This window comes from Protomyctophum bolini, assembly GCF_963924005.1.
Source record: "Protomyctophum bolini genome assembly, chromosome: 17".
Taxonomy (NCBI): domain Eukaryota; kingdom Metazoa; phylum Chordata; class Actinopteri; order Myctophiformes; family Myctophidae; genus Protomyctophum; species Protomyctophum bolini.
Genome location: NC_137878.1, coordinates 41,000,545 through 41,021,829, shown reverse-complemented (window position 1 = coordinate 41,021,829; position 21,285 = coordinate 41,000,545). Strand labels below are relative to the sequence as shown.

The following is a 21,285-nucleotide window of genomic DNA, read 5'->3' as shown; positions in this document are numbered from 1 at the left end:
GAGAGAGAGAGCAAAAACAACTCTGTTGTTGCTCTGTCCACCCGGAGCAGAAGAATATTCCGTCTGAAAAGTCCCAACAAAATACTCTATGTCCAATCCATGACTGTAGATAGAAACCCTTCTTCTAATAATATAAGCATAATATCTCATGCAGAGATCTTTATTGTAAACTTTTGTAAATGTTTCTGTACGACACGGCACTCTGCTGTGAATCCCTTCCCAGTGAGCTCTCCTCTCCTCCCTGCATGTGCTGCGACTCTGCACCACGTGTGAGCGCATAGGTGCATTGTTTTTCCCTTGAACATAATGATGAGGCACATTAAAATAGCAATATAAGGTTTTTTTCCCCCTTTAAATAATGAAAAGGCAGAAATGTCTAATAAAATAATATATGCTAAAAAAAGAATAAAAGATAATGCTAAAATAAACTTTTTGAGTGGTGCAAGCCAGTCCCTTGGACTTATGTGTGTGGGTGCCTGCCTGGCTGGCTGGCTGGGTATGAGCATGAAAACAGCATGGTTGTTTTTCACCACCTGTGTGCAACCTAACACACACACACAAACACATGCCCATATTAACTGTATATGATGATTTCGTGTGTGCCAGTAAGGTACAGTAGAGGGTACAGTAGAGGGACCGGCACACAGTAACTCTGTCATTTCTCAACCGTTTCGGACACGGGGCGGCAGTTCGGAACCGGCCCGGCACCCTGGGCGCGTTCCTGCCCCCCCCCCCGGAAACCCCCACACAGAGTTGCACTCACTTTACACAGGTGTGATTTTTTTTTTTTACTGTACCGAAACCGAACCGAAACCGTGGCCCCCATACCGAAGTACGAACCGAACCGAGGTGTAACTGAACCGTTGCACCCCTAGTAGGTACCCTCACATGTTCTCCCCGTGTCCCCTAGGGTAGGTACCCTCACATGTTCCCCCCGTGTCCCCTAGGGTAGGTACCCTCACATGTTCTCCCCGTGTCCCCTAGGGTAGGTACCCTCACATGTTCTCCCCGTGTCCCCTAGGGTAGGTACCCTCACATGTTCTCCCCGTGTCCCCTAGGGTAGGTACCCTCACATGTTCCCCCCGTGTCCCCTAGGGTAGGTACCCTCACATGTTCTCCCCGTGTCCCCTAGGGTAGGTACCCTCACATGTTCTCCCGTGTCCCCTAGGGTAGGTACCCTCACATGTTCTCCCCGTGTCCCCTAGGGTAGGTACCCTCACATGTTCTCCCCGTGTCCCCTAGGGTAGGTACCCTCACATGTTCTCCCCGTGTCCCCTAGGGTAGGTACCCTCACATGTTCTCCCCGTGTCCCCTAGGGTAGGTACCCTCACATGTTCTCCCCGTGTCCCCTAGGGTAGGTACCCTCACATGTTCTCCCCGTGTCCCCTAGGGTAGGTACCCTCACAAAAAACATGCAGTAATCCTGGTCTCTAAACTGCCTCCCCCTGGCCAGCCGGGGCGCCTGATGGAGGGGAAAGGAACTGGTTGGAATAACGTGTTCCTTCCACGCGCTACGCTACGTCCAACCAGGGAAACTCCCCCCTGTCAGGTGTAAAGGAGCAACTTGGACACTCAGGCATGAAGGAAGCATGAGTTCAAGTCCGTTGCTCTCCCCTTGTCCCCCATATATGGGGACTAGGTTGGTCTCCCCTTGTCCCCCATATATGGGGACTAGGTTGGTCTCCCCTTGTCCCCCATATATGGGGACTAGGTTGGTCTCCCCTTGTCCCCCATATATGGGGACTAGGTTGCTCTCCCCTTGTCCCCCATATATGGGGACTAGGTTGGTCTCCCCTTGTCCCCCATATATGGGGACTAGGTTGGTCTCCCCTTGTCCCCCATATATGGGGACTAGGTTGGTGGAGGGTGTGTAGAGCCCAGGATCACATTAGATGATTGACACAGGGGTGAAAAATCGTGGGATAAAAAAATAAATATATATATATATATAAAAAAAGGAGGGACGAAAGGACAAACCAAAGAGCAAAAGAGAATAAAAGAACGATAGGTGTGTGTGTGTGCGTGCGTTGCTGTGCGTGCGTGCGTGCGTTGCTGTGTGTGCGTGTGTGTGTGTGTGTGTGTGTGTGTGTGTACGTGTGTGTGTGTGTGTACGTGTGTGTGTGTGTGTGTGTGTGTGTACGTGCGTCTCACCTTGGCCTTGGTGGCGGCCGAGGCCAGAGCGGCCGCCGCTGCCGTGGCGACGCTGCTCTCCACCAGCTCCATCTCCAGCCCCCCCCCTCTCCCCCCCCTCCCCCCCTCCGCCCCTCCTCCCCCTCACCCCGCCCCCCCGCCTCATCCCCCTCGACCTCCCTCCGCTCCGCAGCCTCGTCCCCCTCCTCTCCTCCGCCTGGGAAGAGAGAGAGAGACACTGAGACACAGAGAGAGAGAGAGAGAGAGAGAGAGAGAGAGAGAGAGAGAGAGAGAGAGAGAGAGAGAGACACAGAGAGAGAGAGAGAGAGACACAGAGAGACACAGAGAGACAGACAGACAGAGAGAGAGACAGAGATATGTTACAACTTATACTTTAGCTATTGAAACATAGCAGATCTGAGATCTACTATTGTTGGAAAACAGTTTTGAACATACTCCAGCCCGACCGACATAGACGATATATATATAATATATATATATATAAATATACAGTAAACACACACGCACCATCTCCGTCGTCTGTGTGTGTGCTTTCAATGTGCTCCGTCTTCACTAGCTGGTCGTCCCCTGACCCGCCACTGGGTTCCCTCTTGATGGTGGAAGAGGCCTGAGGGGGGGGGGGAGAGGGAGAGAGAGAGGGAGGGAGAGAGAGAGAGAGAGAGAGAGAGAGAGAGAGAGAGAGAGAGAGGGGGAGAGAGAGAGGGAGAGGAAGAGTGAGAGTGAGAGTGAGAGTGAGAGTGAGAGGCAGAGGGAGAGAGAGAGAGAGGGGGAGGGAGAGGGAGAGAGAGAGAGAGGGGAGGGAGAGGGAGAGAGAGAGAGAGAGGGTAAGAATAACAGTACAGTAAAATAGGAATTTAAACATCCAAAAACTAAAGGACCACTTCACCACTTTTCAACCTATCTTCATATAACAGGTCCTCACTAATAATCATGCTAAAATGCCGCAATTGTTTTCTACTCTGTCTGTGTCTCATAGGAGGGCTGTGGGCAGTTCAGAAACCGTCTTCCAGTGACATCATCGATGGGGAATACAAGCTATAATAGTAACTGCAGGCTTTCTAGTCCTGAAAAGTTGCAATGCGAAAATGGAAGCCATCGTTCTCACGATGATGAAAATCGTAACATTTTTGTAAAAAAACCTTGTGTAAAGAATAATCTGTCTAATGATGATGTCACTGGAAGACGGTTTCTAAACTGCCCACAGCCCTCCTATGAGACACAGACCGAGTAGAAGAAAATCGTGTAATTTTATCATGATTATTAGTGAGGACCTATTATATGAAGATAGGTTGAAAAGTGGTGAAGTGGTCCTTTAAGGATGCGCTACCTTTTTGGAATATTTTATGTTCCTATTTCTTTATGTATACTCGATGTGGGTATATGTGTATATATGTATATATGTATACTCGATGTGGGTTTGGCGCTGCACTGAAAGCCATTGCTGATGCGCAACCATAGACTGTAAAAAATATGGACAAAGCGTTCCGCGGGTCTAACGTGAACGTAAAATGAAGCCTGTCTCTATGTGTCAGTCCTTGCCATGGAGGCAGCCATCTTTCTATATCCGGGCCCAGGCCCAGCTGGCCCATTGGCTGGCCCAGACAACGAGGCGGGACTTCCCCCCCTTCTTCTTCGTTGGTTTTTATTTTGACTCGAGTGGGTGGGGGATCCCGTTCATAGACTGTAACGGTAGCCACGCCCTCAGAACATGCGCGACTTTATGGTCATTTTTTTTATACATGGGACCATAATTTTCCAAAAGAATATTATGTCATTAGAAATGAGACTTTAAACTAGTGACTGGAAGCAGAAAGTATTCATGACCATGTTTATTAAGGTAATACAGTCTAGGTGAAGTTGGGCCCAAATACATGGACTTCTATGGGGCTATGGGTTTTTCTGGGTCCAGTGACAGCGCCACAACAGGCCATTATATGAACTTTCATTTCCTTAGTGGCTTCACAAAATATCTGTCTGACTGCCCCCCTGTGCGCAACCTCTTTTTCTCATTTAATAACGGTAGACAGACCGTCACAATCTGTATCACCTGATGTGTGATGGACTCTGTCTCCATTTTGTCTGCGTCCGTAGGGTCTGAGAGAGAGAGAGAGAGAGAGAGAGGGGGAGAGAGAGAGAGAGGGCGGGGGGGGGGAGAGATGCATTATAGAGGTTAGACAGATGCATGTGTCTAGTGCAGGGCTGGGCAACTGGCGGCCCGGGGGCCACATGTGGCCCCCTCACCTTCACTTAATGTGGCCCTCAGGTTAATGTCAGAATACTGATATAATGTTTCAGCTGTTTACAATTCCACAACATTGCAAAACATGACCCGCTTTAATTACTTCTACGGTCTAAATTAGTAGCTCATTGCTTCAACACAAGTATACTTAAAAGGCATTTTAAATTACATACAAATGTTAATTTTCCAAATCAAAAAATAGCAAAAAAAATCAAGATTTCAATTTGAATAATATAGCAAAAATAGCCGATCTACAGGCTTCGGCTATTTTTGCTACGACAGTGGCCCTCTCCATCGTCCATTTCCCACCCCTGGTCTAGTGAGTGAGCGTGTGTGTGTGTGTGTGTGTGTGTGTGTCTGTGTCTGTGTCTGTGTGTGTGTGTGTGTGTGTGTGTGTGTGTGTGTGTGTGTGTGTGTGTGCGCGTGTGTGTCTGTGTCTGTGTGTCTGTGTGTCTGTGTGTGTGTGTGTGTCTGTGTCTGTGTGTGTGTGTGTGTGTGTGTGTGTGTGTGTGTGTGTGTGTGTGTGTGTGTGTGTGTGTCGGCCTCACCTGCACTCTCAGGCTGACTGGCAGCCAAACATATCTTGTCCATATTGACCTCCTGAACCTGAGAGAACTCCTCTACACAGAGAGACAGACACATGATTAGATTAACCCATTTTTAGGCCCGACGTCGAAATTAAACAAATACTGGAAAAACCCATGTTTCTATATGTCGGTGGTGCTCAAACTTTTTCATGTCAAGGACCCCCAGAATTATATGTATTTGGCCGCCGACCCCCCCCCCCATCTGACAATATGTTGTTCCAGGGACCCCCGAGAAGCAAAGATCTGCGCCATTTTCACGATTTAAAAAAAGAAGAATTGTGAAAATATTTATTTCAGAAAACTGGAGGATTTAGGAGATTTTTTTTTTTAAATGTTGAGGTCAGGCCTAAATGGGTTAATAATATCAAACGAAAATAAAATAAGATTTTTTTTCCCTCTTTTTTTGGGGGGGGGGGGGGGGGGGGGTTGGCCTCTCCTGCACCGTACTCCTTGTCACACACAGTCACACACACACAGTCACACACACACACACAGTCACACACACAGTCACACACACACACACAGTCACACACACACACACACACACACACAGTCACACACACACACGGTCACACTCTCACTCACCCAGCGCTGCCTTGGCGGCGGCCGAGGCCACGCGGGGGTCCACCACGGAGGCCAGGAAGGCCACGGTGCTCATGACGGGGTTCTCCGCCTGGCTGAACGGCACCGGCTGGAAGGCCCGCGGGCCCAGCGAGGCCGTGGTGTCCTCCAGGTACGGGTCCTCGATGGGCAGGCGCAGGAAGGACAGGATGCACTCGTCCTGCGTCCGGGAGCCCACGTGCTCCGACACCTTGTTCCAGTCGTCACGGTACACCTCCAGGGCCTGGCGGGGGAGGGGGGGGGGGAGGGGGAGGGGGGAGGAGGAGGGGGAGGAGGGGGGGGGGGGGGGGGGAATTAAAAAACGTCAAAGGTCACAACATGTGTAGGCACAATGCAAGGAATGAATGCATTCGCCATGTATCCGAAGGAAGCCTGATCCAATCACTTTTAGATTTCTCCAGTTTAATCCTGAGTTTAAGTTTTGTTGTGTTCAAGATCTGATTTTAGGCATGTTTAATTAAGCCTCCAGGTAAAATCCGTGTTGAGGTTCTTAATCCACTTGTTTTTCATCAAAACGTCTTTGTCCTAAAACTGTCCAGTTAGGATTGTGTTGAAGTCCTGCAGCGCATATTAGAGCTTCAATGCCGTGAGCCATGAAATGTTGCACAAATCTTGTGGTTGTCTTTTTTTGCATTGTTAATATTGTATCTGTGTCGTCCCAGCCTAGTACCTATTGTTTTACCTGTTTCTCCCACATATTGTAAACCACATTTTTCACATGTGATTAAATAAATGCAGTTGCTGGTTCTGGGTTAAGGAGTCCTTACCTCTAACAGCAGCAGCGTCTCTGATCTCAGGTCAGAATGTGTTAAGGAGTCCTTACCTCTAACAGCAGCAGCGTCTCTGATCTCAGGTCAGAATGTGTTAAGGAGCCGTTACCTCTAACAGCAGCAGTGTCTCTGATCTCAGGTCAGAATGTGTTAAGGAGTCCTTACCTCTAACAGCAGCAGCGTCTCTGATCTCAGGTCAGTATATGTGTTAAGGAGTCCTTACCTCTAACAGCAGCAGTGTCTCTGATCTCAGGTCAGTATATGTGTTAAGGAGCCCTTACCTCTAACAGCAGCAGTGTCTCTGATCTCAGGTCAGTATATGTGTTAAGGAGTCCTTACCTCTAACAGCAGCAGTGTCTCTGATCTCAGGTCAGTATATGTGTTAAGGAGCCCTTACCTCTAACAGCTGCAGTGTCTCTGATCTCAGGTCAGTATATGTGTTAAGGAGCCCTTACCTCTAACAGCAGCAGTGTCTCTGATCTCAGGTCAGTATATGTGTTAAGGAGTCCTTACCTCTAACAGCAGCAGTGTCTCTGATCTCAGGTCAGTATATGTGTTAAGGAGCCCTTACCTCTAACAGCTGCAGTGTCTCTGATCTCAGGTCAGAATGTGTTAAAGAGCCCTTACCTCTAACAGCAGCAGCGTCTCTGATCTCAGGTCAGAATGTGTTAGAGTCCTTACCTCTAACAGCAGCAGTGTCTCTGATCTCAGGTCAGAATGTGTTAATTAAGGAGTCCTTACCTCTAACAGCAGCAGCGTCTCTGATCTCAGGTCAGTATATGTGTTAAGGAGTCCTTACCTCTAACAGCAGCAGTGTCTCTGATCTCAGGTCAGTATATGTGTTAAGGAGTCCTTACCTCTAACAGCAGCAGCGTCTCCTGCTCCGTCCACTCCCGTCCTCCACTCGCTCCTTTGCTCTGAGGAAGAAGGACCATAAAAGGAGAGCGTTCAGTCACGGCATAGTGTTGTTTTTGGCAGCAAAATTTTTATTTTAGTTTTAGTCATATAGGGCTGTATTTTGTACATTAAGTACCAGGTCTTACAATTTACAATTTAGGCATTTAGCAGACGCTCTTAATCCAGAGCGACTTACATTAAGCAAGAACAAAAAGCATGGGAATACATCACATAAAAACATTTATCATGAAACATGCGTAAGCTAAGAAAGTAACAGTGGAATATCTATAATGAAAACTATACATATAAGCTATACATCTATACTACTATGATATACATTATGTACTATGACGTGCTATGACTACATACAATGCACTTATGCTGTTTACATAACATGCTATAAGTCTGTATCAAATGCTATCTAAGTCTACAGAATTGCTATCTAAGGGGGTGGGGTAAGTGCTATGGGCCATGATGGAGTCTGAAAAGGTGGGTTTTCAAACTATGGCGGAAGATTGGGAGTGATGCTGCAGTTCTGACTGCAATGGGAAGTGCATTCCACAGTTTTGGAGCCAGAAGGGAGAAGAGTTTGGGACGTGTGGAGCGTTGTCCCGGCGTTTTTAGTGAGGGTACTTCCAGCTTCCCTGCGTTGGCTGATCTGAGTGAGCGGGAGGGTTTGTAGGGTTCGATCATACTTGCATGATATGGGGGAGCCATACCATTGGTTGCTTTGAATGCCAGCATCAGAGTTTTGTATTCTGTGCGGGCAGCGACCGGGAGCCAGTGGAGGGAGCGGAGCAGGGGGGAGACATGTGAGAATTTTGGCTGGTTGAAGACCAAGCGAGCTGCGGCATTTTGGATCTTATTCCCTATAACTTGAGTAAACTAAAGACCTGGAGGCGTGGTCAATGCTCTTTGGCCACTCAGAATAGCCAAATGGCATTGATGATCACGCCTCCAGGTCTTTAGTTTACTCAAGTTAGGGAATAAGACCTGGTACTTAAGACACGCAAAATACAGCCCCCAGTCTCTTGGATTGTTTTCATTTAGTTTTAGTCACATTTTATTCACCTGGAATAAGATTATTCCTTTATTCTATTTTTGTCGACTAAATTTGACTGAGGGACTGCCATTGGATGTTTGTTTTTTTCAAGCAGGGAATCATAGCTTAAAATGTACATATTGGTTGTTCAGTTTGACCCACCGGTTTTGGAGATTGAAAAACAGGCTTCAAAGGTTCACTTCTGTGGTCTCTAACATTACACCTATAGCTACATGTTTAAGCATTTATTTAATATTTACATGTCTTCTGTGGACTCTAACATTACACCTATAGCTACATGTTTAAGCATTTATTTCATATTTACATGTCTTCTGTGGACTCTAACATTACACCTATAGCTACATGTTTAAGCATTTATTTCATATTTATGTCAATTTCAGCTCTGACATATGTTTCAGACATGCTCTAGTATGTGAAGAGTCTGCCTGTGCTATTAACTTTTTAAAGTTTTTCTCCTCTGGTGAAAAGCTGGAATTTGTGCGATGGCAGTCTCTCAGTCAAATCTGGTCACAGTTGATTTTAGTCGACTAAACTGTATCTTGGGAGGCCTTGAAGCCGTCGTAATGACTGCTTTTACACTAGCTGAAAATAGTAGATCTGCTATTTTCAGCATGCAGCCAAGTGTAAAATGACTTATACTGGATCTCTTGTCCACTAGTCCCTTCCTAACATTTTAGTCTAGATTTTATTTGCTGACGAAATTGTCAATATATTTAGTTTCAGTCACCATAGCTTAGTTTCCATTTAGTTTTCGTCAGTGAAAAAAGGCAATCGACAAACATTTTTAGTCATAGTATTAGTCGACAAAATCAACACTGGTTATGATGTGGATAAAGAAAGGAAAGGAAAGGTACTATGTTTACCCAGGGTAACTGGACTAAGGAAAGGAAAGGTACTATGTTTACCCAGGGTAACTGGACTAAGGAAAGGAAAGGTACTCTGTTTACCCAGGGTAACTGGACTAAGGAAAGGAACGGTACCATGTTTACCCAGGGTAACTGGACTAAGGAAAGGAAAGGTACTATGTTTACCCAGGGTAACTGGACTAAGGAAAGGAAAGGTACTATGTTTACCCAGGGTAACTGGACTAAGGAAAGGAAAGGTACCATGTTTACCCAGGGTAACTGGACTAAGGAAAGGAAAGGTACTATGTTTACCCAGGGTAACTGGACTAAGGAAAGGAAAGGTACTATGTTTACCCAGGGTAACTGGACTAAGGAAAGGAAAGGTACTATGTTTACCCAGCGTAACTGGACTAAGGGAAGGAAAGGTACTATGTTTACCCAGGGTAACTGGACTAAGGGAAGGAAAGGTACTATGTTTACCCAGGGTAACTGGACTAAGGGAAGGAAAGGTACTATGTTTACCCAGGGTAACTGGACTAAGGAAAGGTATTATGTTTACCCAGGGTAACTGGACTAAGGAAAGGAAAGGTACTATGTTTACCCAGGGTAACTGGACTAAGGAAAGGAAAGGTACCATGTTTACCCAGGGTAACTGGACTAAGGAAAGGAAAGGTACTATGTTTACCCAGGGTAACTGGACTAAGCTCAATAACTTGTTTACAGCCCAGGCCCTGCTCATAGAACATTTCATGGTAGGGGTTCAATGCCTTGTCCATAAAGGGCACTTCAGCGGTGGTCATTTTAACGTGCCGGTCCAGGGATACAAACTATAGCGACCTTTCCGACCGCTCCGCAAACCGTTGAGCCACCGCTGCCTCATGGTGACGTGGTGTCGCTCACCTTGGGTTTCCGGGCGTAGATGTCGGTCCGCAGGCCGAAGTTCTGGCAGTCGGCCGACGGTTTCTCTCGACTGCTCTTCTCGGGGAAATACAGCATGTGCTGCGAGGCTGACACCTGGTGGTGGACGGACAGACATGCAGACAGACAGACAGACAGACAGACAGACAGACAGACAGACAGACAGACAGACAGACAGACAGACAGACAGACAGACAGACAGACATGCAGACAGACAGACAGACAGACAGACAGACAGACAGACATGCAGACAGACATGATGATCAGTGCCTGTAGGTGACATTTTTAAGCGCCGCTAAGCCCCTCCTATTTAGCAAGGTTTAATGTTCGTCTTTAGTTCAATGTTTGTTTTAAAAAACGCCATTGACAATGAAGGGGAAACGTACGCCGTCTTGTCCCTAAACACAAACATTGCATCCCATTAACCCATTCTGACCTGAGATCAGATTCATATGAGGTTTCCACTGGACACACACTGGTCTGATGAACCCATTCTGACCTGAGATCAGATTCTAAAAAATGTCAGTCGTTCTTTGATTTTTACAAAAATAGCAGACCTACAAGCTCATAGCGCGCCACTCGGTGGCGCGCTATGAGCTTGTAGGTCTGCTATTTTTCAATAGCTAAAGCATAACATGATGCTAACACCAAAACGGGTTCCCGTTCAGAATGGGTTAACAACTAGAAGCGACCAGCTCAGTGGTTAGAGTGTCCGCCCTGAGACTGGGAGGTCGTCCCCCCCCCCCCCCCCCCCCCTGCACATCACATTAGATTATTATCATCTATACTGTGCTATTGACTGAAATCAACGTCACCTGTGTGTGGGCTGTGGGGCCACAGGTGCATTGAATAATGCAATTTGCAACTTGCATTCAACTGCATGTTGGCAATATGATCAACTCTGTTGTGTCTTAACTCATCGAATGCGCAAAGCGTTTTTAAACGTTTTATTATAGCCGAGCGCAAGAAGCGCAAGACGTTTTTATACGTTTTATGGTCCAAAAAACGTTTTTTTATTGATTACTATGGTTCAACTATATTTGCGCCCGGACAACTCATAATGTAACACCGATCGGCTCTAAAAAGAGTTAAAACCCCCCCCTGCTGAAAAGAGGTGTTGGTCTGAGAAGCGTCTGGCACCGCCTATTGGTTGGTCTATGCGAGGACGTACGACGTATTGGAGACGGCCGTCCGGCATAGACCAACGCAGATGTCAGGGGATCTAAAATGGATGGGACAATGCTCTTGTTTGTGTGAATACACTCGATTCCCCCTCCCCTCCTGTTTCTACATGGTTTCTCCCGAGGGAGAATGGTGGGGGGGGGGGGTCTCTTCCTCTTGGATCGCATTGGCAGTTCCCCCCCCACTCCCGAGTCCCCACTGCTTTCAACTGCAAGGCTTGCACTCACTCTCATTCTCGGAACAAGATACAACGCGATTTGCTCTCTGCCCGTATATAAACCTGCAACGATCGGCATTTGATTTCATAACGTAACGTTTGCCAATAACATGTGGAGTTAGTCATGGACAGATTGCACATCATTATCGAGGGCCCGCCATGATACGTTGGTCGCTGATCGCAAGCCGTACTGCTGCTGCTGTTGCTTTGCTCGCATCCATCATAAGGCATCCATCCATCCACCCCCCTTTCTCGTTACAACAGGCTATTATAAACTCACCGTCGAGCAGCCTGCCCTGCACCTAATGTGATAAAATGAACGGCAGGACAAAATCGGATCGATTATTATCTGTCTATCAGCAACATACGGGTGTTTGTCTTGCAACGACAGGTGGTGCTTTCTCGTATTTTTTCTTCCAAACACGTTGCGTGCTGCTTCTGCTTCTGCCGCATCCATCATGGATGTGATCCATCCACGATCGTCGTTGTTTTTTTTTCCAAACATGTCCAGACACAATCCGATCCAGTCTCGCGTCTCACCTTATAGATACGCGAGACTGGATCGATGAGGTTAGTGGTATGTCTGGACATGTTTGGAGCGGCACACGACAATCGACAATAACGTTGCGTGCTGCTTCTGCTTCTGCCGCATCCATCATGGATGTGATCCATCCACGATCGTCGTTGTTTTTTTTTCCAAACATGTCCAGACACAATCCGATCCAGTCTCGCGTCTCACCTTATAGATACGCGAGACTGGTTCGATGAGGTTAGTGGTATGTCTGGACATGTTTGGAGCGGCACACGACAATCGACAATAATGTTGATTATGCAAGATCATTTCCTCAAAGCCTAGTTGCCCCCCCCCCCCCCCCCCCCCCCGTTACTGCGATTGTTTGTAGCTCGAATCACAGAATGAGTTCAATGAGCGTAGGGAGAGGGCACATATGGGGCTACGATTGAAGAAAGTTTCCAAGTCCGTTTTATGATCAGATAATGTGCATCAAGACTCTCTGCTTTCATAAGAAAAAAACTAATACTGTAATTGCGAATGCAATGAGCACTTACTATGAGACCTAGCAGATCACGTCTGTCTGTCTGTCTGTCTGTCTGTCTGTCTGTGTGTGTGTGTGTGTGTGTGTGTGTGTGTGTGTGTGTGTCTGTCTGTCCCGCTTACTGTATATGTGGACCTGGCCCTTTTGTGCCCATATATGGAGCTGAGTGATTTGTGAGTCATGGTGACATGAGTGTGATGGCGTGGTCCTGCTTTGGGGACTCCTTATATGGTTATGGCTGAGTCATGGTGACATGAGTGTGATGGCGTCTTTTGTGACCATATATGGAGCTGGCGTGGTCCAAGCACTAACTATGACACCCTGCAGATCATGTCTGTAATTTATTCTAATTGTTATTGCAATTTACGATCTGCGTTCGCCTTCCGCGTTCGCGCGTCTTACTCGTAATAATAAAAATCACACCCCTGTGAAGTGAGCAGTGCAATGTTGTGAAGTGAGCAGTGCAACATTGCACTGCTCACTTCACTGGGGTGTGATTTCTATTATTATTACAGTATTAGTATTTTTCTTATGAAAGCAGAGAGTATTCTGTTTCATACGGTATATAGTATGTACATGTCGCTATAGGCCTTATTTTGTGAATATTTAGTTGTTAGGTCCATGCTCTCTAAAATTATCTTTTTCAGAGAACTTTAGAGATGGCATGGGCCTGAATAACTATTATTCACAAAATAAGGCCTATAGCGACATGTACATACTATATACCGTATGAAACAGTCGACTCTCTGCTTTCATAAGAAAAATACTAATACTGTAATAATAATAAAAATCACACCCCTGTGAAGTGAGCAGTGCAATTGCACTGCTCACTTCACAGGGGTGTGATTTTTCTGGGTGGTATTTTTCTTATGAAAGCAGAGAGTCTACTGTTTCATACGGTATATAGTATGTACATGTCGCTATAGGCCTTATTTTGTGAATAATAGTTCTTCGGGTCCATGCCTTCTCTAAAGTTCTCTGGTGGGCGCAAGCTGCATTCAATAGCCAATTAGTGACAAACTGTATATGTGTACAATGTGTACTGTTTTCCTCCTAAAAGTAGACATTCAGGGCTTTCATTCGGTATATGGTTTGTATAGGATATTATTTGTGCTCAATTTTATATCGGTCTTTTGAACTAAAAAAACTGAACTGAAATGTCTGTCAACTTCAGGCCTCCATATCTCTGTTGTTTTTTTTCACAAGCAGCGTGCAGGCAAAAGCAGGTGTTAGAAAAAGGTCAATATCTCCAGAATGGAAGATGGTAGAATCATAATTTTTTTTTTAAATTGAAGTGGACAAGTTGGGCTTTCTTTTTATTTATGCGATTGTGATTCTCGCTATAAGAGGCCCCTCGCTGTGGGCCCCCCAAAAAGTTCAAAAAGCCCATGTTAAGCCTTCAGCACCAGTAAGCCAGGGTCCGCTAGAACCTGTAGCAGTCTATGTGTTAAGTGTCAATGAGATCTAGAACTAGTAGGCCTGTCAAAAAAAAAAAAAATTAAAAGTCGATTTGAGTTAGCATCGCGATTCTAATGCCGTCCGATTCAGAATCGATTCTAATTTTTTCTTTCTTGCACAAATGTGCCTGTACCTGTGCATGCAATGCATTATGGCCTGGGTTTCTGTAAGTGCATTTACTACCAGCTAAGCTAAGCCTGCCAATTGTATTTATTTTACACCCGTTTTAATACTAATGTATTGTTCTGGTATTGAGTGAGAAGAGATTTTGTAACTTTTGTACTGGTTCAAATTTGTGCAAGCTAAATACATGAGACATGTTCTTACTCTTGGATTTAACCTTTGTGTGTTTAAATCATTCAGTTGATAAAACCTTTACAATTATACAAGCTTTTTACTAAATGTACTCTGCTTTCATGCCAGAAGACTGGAGTAGATCATGCTAAAATTCTATTTAATTGTTTTTAATAAAATAAAAATAAACTGCTTTAGAATCGAAAAAAAAAAAAAAACTTTTTTGAATCGAGAATCGGAAAAATCGAAAAGATCGATTTTTGAATCGAATCGTCGCCCCAAGAATGTGAATCGAATCGAATCGTCGACACCTAAAGATTCGCAGCCCTAATAAGTAGTTTTTGGATAGGGCAGGGGTGGGAGACTCAGAGAGAGAGAGAGCAACTATACCCCACACTCACTCCAGAGGGCCACAATGCATATAGTAAAAAAAAATAGCTGATCTACAAGCTCAAACTGCCACACGTTTTGATCTAGCAGATCTGCTATTTTTGCTCTTTTTTTTTAATTGAAATTCTGATTTTTTTTTAGCTATTTCTGAATTGAAATCTTTAAAAGTAAATGTTTTATTTAATTTCAAATACATTTATATGTTCTTACTTCTTATGTTAAATGTAGGAACTTAAATGCAAATACATTAGACATAAAAAAAAGACTAGTAGGCCTACTATAGTCATTAAGCTACTAATAAAGACTGAATTAATTAAAGCGGGTCATGTTTGCATGTGTGGAATTGTAAACAGCTGAAATCAATATTATATCAGTATTCCGATATTAACCTGCGGGCCGCTTTAGGTGAAGGTGAGGGCCACGTGTGGCCCCCAGGCCGCCAGTTGATATTAACCTGCAGGGTCGCATTAGGTGAAGGTGGGGGCCGCATGTGGCCCCCAGGCCGCCAGTTGATATTAACCTGCAGGGCCGCATTAGGTGAAGGTGAGGGCCACATGTGGCCCTCAGGCCGCCAGTTGATATTAACCTGCGGGCCGCGTTAGGTGAAGGTGTGGCCCCCAGGCCGCCAGTTGATATTAACCTGCAGGGCCGCATTAGGTGAAGGTGTGGCCCCCAGGCCGCCAGTTGATATTAACCTGCGGGCCGCATTAGGTGAAGGTGGGGGCCACATGTGGCCCCCAGGCCGCCAGTTGATATTAACCTGCAGGGTCGCATTAGGTGAAGGTGGGGGCCGCGTGTGGCCAGTAGCCCATGTAATAATCTTCTCCCTGCAGACGTGGCCCCCACAGTGTTTGTGTGGCCCCAAGCGACCGCTTGGTTCTGCTATGTTTCAATAGCTAAAGCATAGCATAATGCTATAAACACCAAAGGGGGGGTTCCCTTCCCGCCCCAGAAGGGGGCGACACTGACCTGCAGGGGTTTGTGCTGCAGAGGGGCCAGGCCGGAGGGCGTGTCGGCCAGCACGTTGAAGTGGGGCGTGGGCGGGGGTCCCATGGGGAGGGGTCTGCTCTCTGCGTCCACCTGGTAGTTCACCAGACCCCACTGCTCCAGGAGAGCATGGACCCTGTGAAAACACGCACACGCACACGCGCGCACACACACGGTCACGCGCACACACACACACACACACACACACACACACACACACACACACACACACAGTCACACGTAAACACACACACAGTCACACACACACACACCATGTATACGTGTCAAAATACAATTACATACTTTTAACCCATTTAGGCCTGACGTCAAACTTAAAAAAAGAGTATTCTGAAAGAATACATATACAAAGATTTGTGCCGCACGATTAACGATTTTTCAAAAATAGCAGATCTACAAGCTCATAGCGCGCCACTCGGTGGCGCGCTATGAGCTTGTAGATCTGCTATTTTTCAATAGCTAACATATTGTATAGTATAACATAATGCTTAGTTAAAACACCAAAAGTGGTTCCCGTCTAGAATGAATATATATACTATATAAGTTTCAAAATATATTTCAAGGATTTTCATGTTTATGTGATGCCCAATAAAGTGTAATTATTGTTTATTATTATTTTTAACAGTGTCTTTAGAAGTGTTTGCATTTATTTATTTTTCCCCTCTCAAATCCAGTTTGTGTGATTCAAATGTGTTCACCCAAAAACAATACCATCTTTGGTCAGTAGGTGGCAGTGCAAGACCACAGATCAGAGCTGGGTCTCCTGAGAGCACTTGTACTATACTGTGGCGTTTCCAGTGGTGGAAAAACAAAGTACTAAAATGTTTTACTTGACCCAGCGTTGCTTTTCGGTAACATTTTAATTTAATTAATTACTTAATTATTATTATTTTTATCAGGTCTTTTTTCACCTAAACGTCATCATTGATGAAAGTATCAATAATGTAATGTAATGTAGAACAACTCTGATTACAAGTAAAACTCTGGAATTATAAATGTGAAAAAGTACAAAAGCATTTTGTCATCAAAATGTATTTAAAGTACCAAAAAAATAAAAAAGTACTTATCTTGCAGAATGCCTCATTTCAAGTTTTCAAACGTATAAAAAAAAAAATATTTAGCAAATAGCAGATCTACAAGCTCACGATGCAACTGTGAGAATAACGCTGAATGAATCATAAATTCATAATAATAATTGTTGATCTGCAATGATGATAAATAAGAAGAATTAAATAATTGGACCTTCAAATGAAAAAGGGGTTGAAAACTATTCCTGTACTATACGGTCATAGGAAAGCAGGTGCGCGCGCACGCAGCCGGTCCCCAGCGTCCTACCTCATGACTGCGCAGACAGACGTCTCCTATACCTCATGACTGCGCAGACAGACGTCTCCTACCTCATGACTGCGCAGACAGACGTCTCCTATACCTCATGACTGCGCAGACAGACGTCTCCTACCTCATGACTGCGCAGACGTCTCCGGTGAGGTTGCGTCTGCAGGACGTGGAGCTGAGATACTCCTGGGGGTTGAGGCGGTACGTGTCGATGATGAAGTTCCTGTAGGCCAGGTAGCTGCACACACACACACACACACACACACACACACACACACACACACGCACACACACGCGTACATGCACACACACACACACGCACGCACACGCACACGCACGCACACGCACACACACGCACGCACACACACGCACGCACGCACACGCACACACACGCACGCACACACGCACACGCACACGCACACGCACACACACGGTACATTATGAGTTATAACTGTAGTTGCAAGGTGATTTATTATATGACTCTACTATGCATGGTACATTATGAGAAATTGAAAATGAAATTCATCTTTTGTTTTACTGCCCATTATATGAAGAATTAAGACACGTATTATTTTGTAAAATGACAACCATCTGTGCTGACTTTTTCTGGTTGGAGGACTATGAAAAACTGGAATTATGTTTTAGGAAAGGTACTTTTGCTTTGGCAGACTTTTTATGCAGGGCGTGGGAAATAAGGCAGAATGTTTTGTTTGTGTAAAAAAAAAAAAAAAAAAGGGAATATCAACAAAACATATCTGTTTATTGTACACAATGCAATATTGAATGCAATGATATGGTGTGTCCTGTAAGCCCATGTGGGCTGGGCTGGGCGCCTTTGGTGCATGACACAAACATAAAGAAATCTATCTATCTATCATGAGTTATAACTAGTTGCAAGGTGCCATCATGACTCAGAGTATACAAATCTTTCTCTCTTTTTATGCGTTTATGGTAATATTATTGTTCGCCTCATTTTGTGTCTGTGGCAAAAACAAAAAAAAGATTTGACAAAAATCATCCATCCATAACTGTGTTGTTTTCATCGACTAAAACTTTTTTTTCGTCGACTAAAACTACCCTTTTTCCACTGATCGAAAACTAAATGGAAAATAAATATAACTGACAATTTCGTCAACAAATTAAAAACTAGACTAAAAAGACTATGACTGGAACTAAAATCGCTGCCAAAAACAACACTGGTCCAAAACATAAGCACCGATAAAACAACACTAAAACAACACTGGTCCAAAACATAAGCACCGATAAAACAACACTAAAACAACACTGGTCCAAAACATAAGCACCGATAAAACAACACTAAAACAACACTGGTCCAAAACATAAGCACCGATAAAACAACACTGGTCCAACTGGTCCAACAGCACCGATAAAGTGGCACTCACATCTCCGCCGACTTGGACTTGTTCTTGCCGTTGAAGAACTCGGGCAGCGCCCGCTTCTCGATCTGGTGAATGCTGAGGGACACAGAGACAGAGACAGAGACAGAGACAGAGACAGAGACAGAGACAGAGACAGTACAATGATCACAGTTAGATCTGGTGAAGGCTGAGGGACACAGAGACAGAGACAGAGACAGAGTACAATGATCACAGTTAGATCTGGTGAAGGCTGAGGGACACAGAGACAGAGACAGAGACAGAGTACAATGATCACAGTTAGATCTGGTGAATGCTGAGGGACACAGAGACAGAGACAGAGACAGAGACAGAGACAGAGACAGAGACAGAGACATTACAATGATCACAGTTAGATCTGGTGAAGGCTGAGGGACACAGAGACAGAGACATTACAATGATCACAGTTAGATCTGGTGAAGGCTGAGGGACACAGAGACAGAGACAGAGTACAATGATCACAGTTAGATCTGGTGAAGGCTGAGGGACACAGAGACAGAGACAGAGTACAATGATCACAGTTAGATCTGGTGAAGGCTGAGGGACACAGAGACAGCGTAGGTGTAGTTTAGGGGTAGTTTAGGTGTAGCTGGGTGTAGTTTAGGGGTAGTTTAGGTGTAGTTTAGGGGTAGTGTACCTGTTGTAGTTGAACCAGGAGGTGTAGGAGGGTATGATGATGTGGTGTGTCTGCTCGGGGACAGTTTAGGTGTACTTTAGGGGTAGTTTAGGGGTAGTTTACCTGTTGTAGTTGAACCAGGAGGTGTAGGAGGGTATGATGATGTGGTGTGTCTGCTCGGGGACAGTTTAGGTGTAGTTTAGGTGTACTTTAGGTGTAGTTTACCTGTTGTAGTTGAACCAGGAGGTGTAGGAGGGTATGATGATGTGGTGTGTCTGCTCGGGGACAGTTTAGGTGTACTTTAGGGGTAGTTTAGGGGTAGTTTACCTGTTGTAGTTGAACCAGGAGGTGTAGGAGGGTATGATGATGTGGTGTGTCTGCTCGGGGACAGTTTAGGTGTAGTTTAGGTGTACTTTAGGTGTAGTTTACCTGTTGTAGTTGAACCAGGAGGTGTAGGAGGGTATGATGATGTGGTGTGTCTGCTCGGGGACAGTTTAGGTGTAGTTTAGGGGTAGTTTAGGTGTACTTTAGGTGTAGTTTACCTGTTGTAGTTGAACCAGGAGGTGTAGGAGGGTATGATGATGTGGTGTGTCTGCTCGGGGACGTTGTCCTCCACCTCCGAGAGGCGAGAGTCGGCTCGTCCGTCCTCGTCCTCCTGAAGACACAGGTCGTCACATCATGGTACCGTCATGTACATTATGAACGTCATGTACAGTGTGACCGTTATGTACATTATGAACGTTAGCCGCAATTTGCAACTCTAGATTTTTTTTAAATAATGGGATGAATCTAGAGTTGCAACACCCTCCATTGACTCCCCACTCATCCAAATTGCGTTTGCGATCTTAAACAACGTTAAACTCACCATCATTGCAGCTCTGTAGGCCAAGCTTGAATTATCCTCTTTCAATCTGCCGAGCTTTTGTTTCATAAAAATCCCCCGTAGACATTATGTTATGAGCTACTTTCTGTCAAGACATTCTGTGCAGGTGATTATTTTTTATAAGTGCTGGAGTCTGGTGTCGTATATTTTGCAGAGATTCGCAGGCGAACTGCAACATGCAACATTTAGCATTTTCAGATCGCTTATTCGCATCGCGTCGCTAATTCGCCAGTGTGTAATGACCTTTATGCTTCATTGGGTCGTCCACTCACAGTTAACAGTTTTTGTATTGAGTTTGTGCTTGAAATGTACTGTAATTCTGCAAACTGTTAATAAATATTTCAATCAATCAAACAAACACTCACCCTTGCTGGGAAGTCATCCTCCTGATCGTCTGAGACAGAAAAATAAATCACAACACAAGGAAATTAGAAATAAATAAATCAAGGGACATAATTTAACTAAAATAAAGTTGGGCCGTCAATCAAAAATTATTGTACGAATCACAAAGATCACTTAAAGGACCACTTCACCACTTTTCACCAACCCATCTTCATATAATAGGTCCTCACTAATAATCATGACCGAATTGGTGCAATTATTTTCTACTCGGTCTGTGTCTCATAGGAGGGCTGTGGGCAGTTGAGAAACCGTCTTCCAGTGACATCATCGATGGGGAATACAAGCTAATAGAAACTTCAGGCTTTCTAGTCCTGAAAAGTTGCAATGCGAAAATGGAAGCCATCGTTCTCACGATGATGAAAATCTAGTTTAAAAATAAATCTGCCTAATGATGATGTCACTGGAAGACGGTTTCTAAACTGCCCACACAGCCCTCCTATGAGACACAGACTGAGTAGAAAAGAATCGTGCCATGCATTTTAACATGATTATTAGTGAGGACCTGTTATTAGTATTTGTTGACAAAATGGTCACTATATTTAGTCTTAGCTTTAGTCATCGTAGCTTAGTTTTCATTTAGTTTGTAAGTGAAAAAAGGCACGTACCTAGGTCAGCCATGGTGCCTCCTTTGACCGGAGTGTTCTCGCTGTCTTTCTTCAGGTTCACTGGATGGGGGAGGAGAGGAGAGGAGAGGAGAGGAGAGGAGAGGAGAGGAGAGGAGAGGAGAGGAGAGGAGAGGAGAGGAGAGGAGAGGAGAGGATCAGTAAACAAGACAACAGCCCTTTTTCTTTCTCCAGGAAGCACTCATTTACTGGCCCTCATTTATCAATCGAGTGTAAAATCTGCCACAGATTGGAGTGCAGGTTTCGTAGTACACCCACGTCGCCACGGCATTTATAAAGTGATCGCAAACAGCTGATCCTTCCTTCATTTCGTTCTGAC

At 45.0% G+C, this 21,285-nt stretch overlaps 1 protein-coding gene across 1 annotated transcript in view; it reads right to left on the bottom strand.

Annotated features, from left to right (window-relative positions):
* LOC308331784 (SWI/SNF complex subunit SMARCC1-like) overlaps positions 1 to 21,285 on the bottom strand; it is a 47,797-nt gene that overhangs the window by 4,237 nt on the left and 22,275 nt on the right. The window contains 14 exon segments of the mRNA XM_080787278.1: positions 2,152 to 2,240; positions 2,279 to 2,368; positions 2,659 to 2,758; positions 4,199 to 4,245; positions 4,939 to 5,010; positions 5,563 to 5,821; positions 7,226 to 7,285; positions 10,074 to 10,187; positions 15,657 to 15,810; positions 17,152 to 17,265; positions 18,431 to 18,502; positions 19,601 to 19,713; positions 20,307 to 20,335; positions 20,949 to 21,008. Coding sequence (XP_080643404.1) covers positions 2,152 to 2,240; positions 2,279 to 2,368; positions 2,659 to 2,758; positions 4,199 to 4,245; positions 4,939 to 5,010; positions 5,563 to 5,821; positions 7,226 to 7,285; positions 10,074 to 10,187; positions 15,657 to 15,810; positions 17,152 to 17,265; positions 18,431 to 18,502; positions 19,601 to 19,713; positions 20,307 to 20,335; positions 20,949 to 21,008 — 1,373 coding nt within the window.